We start from the raw sequence: 7,801 nt of genomic DNA, 5'->3' as shown, positions 1-7,801 counted from the left end.
AGTGGAGTGGCTGGCAGATTTGTTGCAAATCCTATGAGATCTGTTGTTACAGAAAGAGGTCTCTATTTTAAGTGTAGAAGGGACAGAAGTTAGATGTGAATTGTTAACTTTTACAAGATGGCAGTGTCCAGCACTGGGGGAGAAACAAAAATACATTGGCTATATCTAGGGATCTACCTAAATCACACTAAGGTGAAAGAAAAAATCGTGGGCCACTCATGGCGTACATGTTTTTGCAGGTGTTCTCCTCCTCTCTCCTCCACCACCGCTGCTGATTGGCCATTGTGCAGCTATGACCTTTGCCACTGATTGGTGGAGGGGGTGATTCCGTGCTAAATTTTTGGGGATCTCCATTCATGTGGGGTTTGCAGAAACTGTTTTTTTTTGCAGTTTCCATGAAAAAGGCAAAATCACAAGTAGAGTACATCCCTTGGTATATCCCAAAACCTGCAATATCAATAACGTTATAAAAGCCAATTTAATTATGCTTACTAGTGTTTAGAGACCATTGGTGCATGATTTGTATTTACAGCTGTAGTTGTTATTCATTGCTTAGATCAGCAGTTGGCAGCCTTTTAAGACTGCAGGCCAAATGCCTCAGTTTGAATCAGAAACAGGAAGACATTAGGACTTGGGCAACTGCTGCTGCTTTACGCATGTGCAGCAGCATGGGGAAAAAAGTTCCTTCTGCCAAACACTGCCAAAGCACTGTGTCCACAGCCTGGATCCAGTAGTTCTGCTAGCTGAATCTAGTCTGTGGACTGTAGGTTGCTGACCCTTGGCTTGGAGTCAGGGTGCTCAATCTCAAGCCCATGGGCCAGATATGGCCCTCAGCTTTGTCTCATCTGGCCAGCAGGGCTCCCTACAGGTCTGAAAATTTGGAGGCTTGGGAGCGGTGCCTCTGGGCACTGATCTTAATGGGGTCTGAACAATGATCTTAATGGGGTGGGGGGCCACCAGCACAGGGCCCTGATCCCAGTGTATGGGGCCCAGTTCGGCCCACGGAGTGGCCCCATGCCATTTATCTGGCCCATGGGGCCAAAGTGTTAAATGCCATTGGCTTACGGAACCCTTATAAAGGCTCACAAAAACAAATTCCTCCCTCCTGGTGCTGCTGGTTACCTTGGGGTTGTGATTGCAATGGGACAGTTTCAAATTGCTTTTTCTCATGAATTTCCCTTTTTTCTTTTTTAGGGGTAAGAAAATTTTAAGCAAGAAAAAACTGAAACGGAAGCAGAAGACTAAATTGAAAGTAAAAACACGAAATAAGGTAAATGATTTAATAGCTATATCAGGCTTCATATTGGAGAGAGCTAAAATGTTATTTCAAAGAAAATGGACAGTAAATGAAATGGAGTTTTAATAATTTATATCTTTGTTTTGAAGAAAAGAGAACAATAGGCTTTGTATCTATTGAGTATAACATGATTTTTGCTGTAAGTGTATCATGTTCTGTAGTTCTTTACTGAATGCTTCATTTGATCCATTTTTATTTAGTGGGTATGTTCATGAACTACAGATCAGAACACATTTGCTGTCTTATATCACAGAGAAATGTCGCATTTATTTTGGACATGATCATATTAAATGAATATATCATGAAACTTAAATTCAGGAGCACCTACTAGTAAAAGCATCAAGAGCAACTACTTTTGGAATGGTTTATCCACATCTGCTGGAAGAGAGGCCCCCAAATATGTAATAGAACTGTGAACCCTATTTTTAAACTACTAGGAGATGCAGTATTCTCTGCTGGAATAGGAGTTGGATACTGAATCTTACTCTTTCTGCCACTCTTTTCCCTTCGAAAAAACTTTCTTAAGTTTATTCTTTGTGAAATTCTGAGCAGTATTTTGTAAGTTATTCTGCTGTGATGGAATGATGCTGTTTGTCCACAAGTGATGGGGCTAGGACAGAAGAGAAGGATTTCTTAACATTTAAAACTTTGAGTTATGAAGTAAAAATAATTGATATGTTTTGTACGTGGCTATTTTTTATTTAGGTATACCAAAATGTTTCAGTATCAAAATAAGTCTGATTAGCCTATCGTGTTTTAACTAATTTTTTTAAAAGAGCAGTTCTTAATTTCTCTTATTAATTTGCATATGAAACTAAATTCTTTGATTGCTCAAGCCAGGTACTGAAGGTAGCTCAGAAAAGAGCAGTTTGAATTAATGTATTAGTCTACAAGGCAGATGAATAACCTTGTAACAAATTTGACTAGATATCCAGTTCTTTTTCTTGTCCATGCCTGCCAAACCTCTTATGGCTACTCTGTCTCAACAAAGATGAGTTTGGGAGGGCAAAGCAAAACTAGTATCCCTTTGCTCAGAGCTGTCTTGCTTCTTGGATGTTTGCCAAGTTATTTTGCTTATCATAATAGAGCAACTCCAGACTCTAGTTGTTCAGGGGACTTAGTCATGCAAGTCATTTAAAAATTATTTCCTCAGAAACATATAGCAAAAAGTTTATTATTCTAGCTGAAATCCATATTTTCTAAACTTTTTGGTAGCCTGACATATCAACTTTTTCCAATTTTTTTTCTATCTCTGATCATAGCTATCCTCCTGGATTGTTGGTCAATTTAGTAGTTGAAGTTTAAAGTACACTACAAGATGTACTTGGTTTTAACGCGCTCTGCATTTTGAGGCTAACTTATTCTTTAAGTAGGACACCTCCTCAGCTCTAGACCATCTTTCAATAATGGGCAGGGGTAGCTTGCTTTTTGCATGTTATTTCAGCTAGGTTAGTGCCAGACAATGAATTTGAGGCTGCTGCTCTCTGAAAAGCTGGCAAATAAAGGTGACTCCTTGGGCCCCTTTCTTGCTTCCTTTATACCTGTTGAGTTCAGATGAAAGGCTGCCCTGCTGATTAGCCACTACAGACTGCTATCTGAGGTTTATGGTGTATATCTGACAGTAAAGTGACATTAATTTACTATCTTTCATAAGGGTTTCAGCAACTTCACTTGAGGTGGTAAGCTGGCATTATTTTTTGAGGAGGCAAAAGGGGTTTCTTTGTGAATCTTATTTTTGAGGTCCACAGATTTACGACATTGGGGTCTTTTTACTCTGCAGCCTGCATCCCTTGAGACAGTTTGGGCTTGTCAATCAGTCAGTGGCGGGAGAGGTCTGGTATTGGTTTTAGGTTTTGCGTGTGCAGCTGTACTAGTGCAGAACAAGTCATGCTTTCAAAAAAGTATACTCATAATTAAAAAAACAACACCCAAAACAAAACAACCGAGAGCTAACTGGCTTCATATCTTCAGGCTCTGAGGGTCTGTATTGCCAGAAGTCCAGTCTCTTCGTAATTATTGGAACTCCCCCTGTACCCCCATTCAGAATGTAGAATAAAAGCTAGGTGGGGGATGGGAAATTTCTCTCATTTTCATTCTTGTAATATTTTCCCCCATTATACCTGTTTGATCTATGCTGATTCTGTGACAACTCAGACTTTTCACATTTATTGTGCTTCCTGTAGTGTCAGCCTTAAGTATTACAGTTAACAGGAGAGGAAGTAGAGCAAAGTTTGCTTGTAAGCAAAATCAGCTGAGCTGTAACTCCTCCTGTCTTGCAGGGAGCATAATTTAATGCATAGCATGAAAAGGCCAGGAAAGCTTCCTCCTTAGTTTCTTCACTAACTTCTGCCTGTCAGAATTTACCCTAAAAGCTGTAGTAACTTCAAAGGGAGAAATGTTATATAAGGAAATGGGGAAATCTATAAAGGAGTTAATTATTTTTCCCCCAGATCGATCATCTCACAGGGTAGATATCTAATCATTACCTCATACCAACTTATGTTAGTAGATGAGTTCTTTGCGCTGTCCTGCTCCAGCAACAGCTAAAGGGATACCTTATTGCACGTTTTCAATTACTATGCATAGGTCGTTGCCCTGAGTGGGCACTGCTTCGAGGTCTCCGACACACATTATTTTAAAGGCACTATGGGATCTGATCCTTGATTCCCAACTACTGTGCCTCCTGCCATACCACTTGTTCATGGTAGGAGGAGCCAGTTTTTTTGGGGGTGGGGAGGGAAGGGGTCAGGGATCAGTTTCCAGTTGTGTCCTTTCCATTTGCCAGTGAAAGGGAAATCTGGTTATTTGGCCAATAGACACATTCATAGAAACAGCATGGCTGTCATACTGATTGTAAGAATGGGGGACTTGATAACAAATGAGGCCTATCTTGAACAGGTTGATTATGGTGATGGTTGCAAAAGAAAGTCAAGATTTTGTAAGTGTATGGCCTAAAAGATGGGATATAGTGTAGAAGAGAGAATTTGTTTGGAGAGTGGGTAGCATTTTGGATGACTTCAAATTTTATTCTGTCTACTAACTTGAACACTGAAGAAAACTTAAGATCATGTAGAGATGGCACTGGCAATGAAGAGGGTGAGCAACTACTAAACTATTGACAAAGAAAGGGGTTAGCATTGGAAATGCTTTGTTTTGAAAGAGATGCATTTAATATGGGGTGCACTGACATATTGGTTGGCTATTAGATTGGCATTAATAAAAGGAGAAATTACGTTACTGGCTATTAGGTTTTTGTAGTTGTTGTAGCTGATAATTATGGCCATGTGCCTGAACAACCCTGGTGAACATAGTCCAGTACCCATGTCCCAAACCTGCAGCAGACTACAGGTCCCAGCAAGCAGAGGGAGGGGGAGGCCCGGTGCCGGTGAGCGGTCATGGGGCAACGCGTTCAGCAACAAAGGGACCGTTACTGGCTCCTACTGTGCTGCTGGCGCCACGGAAACACTGCGCACGCAACAGGGGCCCTAAGCGCCAGGGCTGCTATGTAGACGTTGTTCTGTGCATGGGTGAGGTAAGGTGCCACACGAAGGACGTTCTGCTCTGCCAGGTACTTCTGCAAAAGCAGCTTCTCTCTGATGGTCACAGGAACTTGATGAGACCTGCTGGCACTGAGCAAGCAGCATGCTCTTGGGCTTCAAATGTGCCTGGTGCTGCTGTCCACGTGAGGGTCTGCCCCACCCACCTGTGGTGGCAACATGGGCTGCATGGGGAGCAGGGCTGCGGGTAGGAGCCATGGGGAAGGGGGCAATGTGTGTGGGGGGGGTGTATTTGTGTGTGTTAAATGCAAAACAAACAAAAAAAGGTTGGTCAGTATTTTAAAATGCCTTGTACTATTACTAAATATTGAGTGTTGGATTGGCATCGGCCCATATGGTTGGTTAATTACCAGCTATTGGTATTGGCCACGATAACTTTTATCGGCGTACCCCTGCATTTTAATAACGTGTTGTAGTAGAGATGGCAGAAGTGGGAGTTGTATGTTTCTACAGATTAGGTAGAACTTTCTGAAAATGTGAATATGATCCCGAAGACTGCATTGGCAGGAGTTTGTATGCTGGTAGTAGGGGGCTTCAAACAACCCTCTGAAAGCAGAAGTAAATTGAAAATATGAAAGTTACAAGATATTGCTGTTGTACTCCTTTGAAGGAATAGCAAGTAAGCATCCCCACAGGCTGATTCAAAGCATTAGAGGTAGAATTAAATGAATTTGGAGGTATGTGTAAAGTAGGCAGGATAAGTTTATGAAAGAACCAGTGGAGTTGAGGAGAACAGGGGTAGGCAACCCTCAGTATGGGTGCCAGTGTGTGTGGCATGTGAAGGCATTTTGCTTGGCACATGCGCCTTGGGGTGGACAATGGGGAAGGGGCCAGGGCTGCACTACCACAACAAGGATCGGTCCCCTCCCGGTGCCCTGCCATCTGCCCCCGGCACGCCAACTTATTACAAGTAGGGTTTGCAGATGTTCTTGGTATTCTGCCTAAAAATGGTGCCGACTCCTGAAATAGAAAGAGATAGGGTGGTACAATGAAAATGTGTTAAAAGCAGTTTGAAAAGTCATGGAGGGGATTGCTGAAAACCCGATTGATTGATTGATTGATTGATTGACATTAAAGATAAACATGGGCAACAGAAAAAAAATAATATTAACAAGTAGGAAAAAGGAAGAAGCACGGAAAGAGTTAACACAAGGAGTTCTTGTTAAGTATGGATAACAAGAACATTCTGCACTGGTTAAAAAGATAAGGCCAGCAGAACCAGGACTAATGCAAGAGGAAAGTGTTATTTTGGTCATTAATCCATCTGGGACTGTGGAAGGAATGTTTTGAAAATTTACTGAATATAAAAAAATCTGGAAGAGAAATATGATGTAAGGCAGTTAAATGTTGAAGAACAGAAGGAGAGGGTGGAGATTTGGAGATGGTGACCAGAACTGTTAAATGAAAAAGAGCTGTAGTAGTCGTATACAGACGCCCATGGCACCAGGGAAGTGAGGATATAATCTCTTCAGAGTGCACTTAAAACTGATTGATAGACACTCCAGAAAACAGGAATACAGGAATTGTAGTGCTATCTGGAAAAAACATGAGAAACGTGGCTATTGGGGAAAATGACACTTAGGTACAACATTGTGACAAGAAATTTGAGTCAGTTACATTTGGATGGACTTGAAAGAAGGCAGAAAGGAAACTGAGTGAAGAACAATATGGGTACTAGAAGAACAGATTCAATGTTTGCTACAAAACAATTGAGTGAAAAGAGTTGTGGGGGATATAAAAAAATTCCTTTGCCTTCATAGATATTGAGACAGGTTACAGTATATAGCAAGAGCTGGAAATGTTAATTGTGAATAAAACTTACATGGGTTGTAGAAAGGAATGTGCAGAGTTCATGTTCGTTGTATGGAAACAAGATGTGAGACGATTCAATGGTTTCACATGGAGCATGGTTTGGATCAGGGTAGTATTGCATCCCTTTTAGCTTTTGCTTCCATGAAACATTGCGATCTTTTAATGACTTGGGGTGGAGATGTGCTATATTGTCCTGATATGTATAGCTTCAGTACTGAAGAATCTGGGTTGGAGATTATAAATATGAGGCATGGAGTGGTAGTAAGAAGAAAGAACCTAAAATGTGTAAGAGTTGCAAGGAAGACCAGAATTAAATTTGGTTGATGGCTTTAAATATCTTGACTCGGTGATCACAAGTGATGAAAGAAAAGAAAGAAGCTCTAAATGTCCTTAGATTTCCCATTTATTCTGAAACAAAATAGTAAAAAAGTACTCTTTCTCTATATTTATTCTTTCTTCTCAGACCCTTTTTTTAAAAAAAGTTAAATTGAGGGTAACTGAAAGAAATATCTTACTTATTTCCAATAGGAAGAGAAGGTATTTCTGTGAAGTACATTTTGGTTGATCAGCGAAATGTATGTCCGTTTATTCAGTTGTAGGGCTGAAAATTAAGGTGAATATCAGGCTGGATTAATTTAAATTGACCTGTATCCCAGGGAAGATCTTAGAAAAGTTTATTAAAGAGGCCATCCTTAATGGACTGGCCGACACCAGCATCCTAAGGGATAGCCAGCACGGGTTTGTTGTGGGTAGGTCTTACTTCACCAATCTCATTTCCTTCTACAACCAGGTGATCTATCACCTAGACAAGGGAAAAGACATTGATGTCATATATCTTGACTTCAAAAAAGCCTTCAGTCTGGTATCCCATGATCACCTCTTGGCGAAACTGGCCAATTGTGGCCTTGGGTCCACCACAATCTGCTGGCTGGGAAATTGGCTCCGTGGTCAGACCCAGAGGGTCGTAATTGATGGAAGTCAATCATCATGGTGTCCTGTGACCAGCAGGGTCCCCCAAGGCTCTGTCCTTGGACCCATGTTGTTCAACATCTTCATTAATGATGTGGACATTGGAATCAGAAGCGGACTGGCCAAGTTTGCCGATGACACCAAACTTTGGGGCAAAGCATCCACA

General features: G+C 41.2%; 1 protein-coding gene across 1 annotated transcript in view; it reads left to right on the top strand.

The window, feature by feature from the left end:
- The first annotated feature begins 218 nt into the window (after nt 1-218).
- The window catches only part of MYCBP2 (MYC binding protein 2, E3 ubiquitin protein ligase), a 336,755-nt gene continuing 329,172 nt past the window's right edge, over nt 219-7,801 (top strand). Inside the window, exons 1-2 of the mRNA XM_019523825.1 lie at nt 219-223; nt 1,195-1,270. Of these exons, the coding sequence (XP_019379370.1) occupies nt 219-223; nt 1,195-1,270 (81 nt within the window). The remainder of the gene's footprint in view (nt 224-1,194; nt 1,271-7,801) is intronic.

The sequence above is a fragment of the Gavialis gangeticus genome, unplaced genomic scaffold (genome assembly GCF_001723915.1).
Source record: "Gavialis gangeticus isolate Ggan-Ray unplaced genomic scaffold, GavGan_comp1, whole genome shotgun sequence".
Classification (NCBI taxonomy): Eukaryota; Metazoa; Chordata; order Crocodylia; family Gavialidae; genus Gavialis; species Gavialis gangeticus.
The sequence above is the reverse complement of the archived record's forward strand: the minus strand, read 5'-3'. Positions and strand labels throughout refer to the sequence as shown.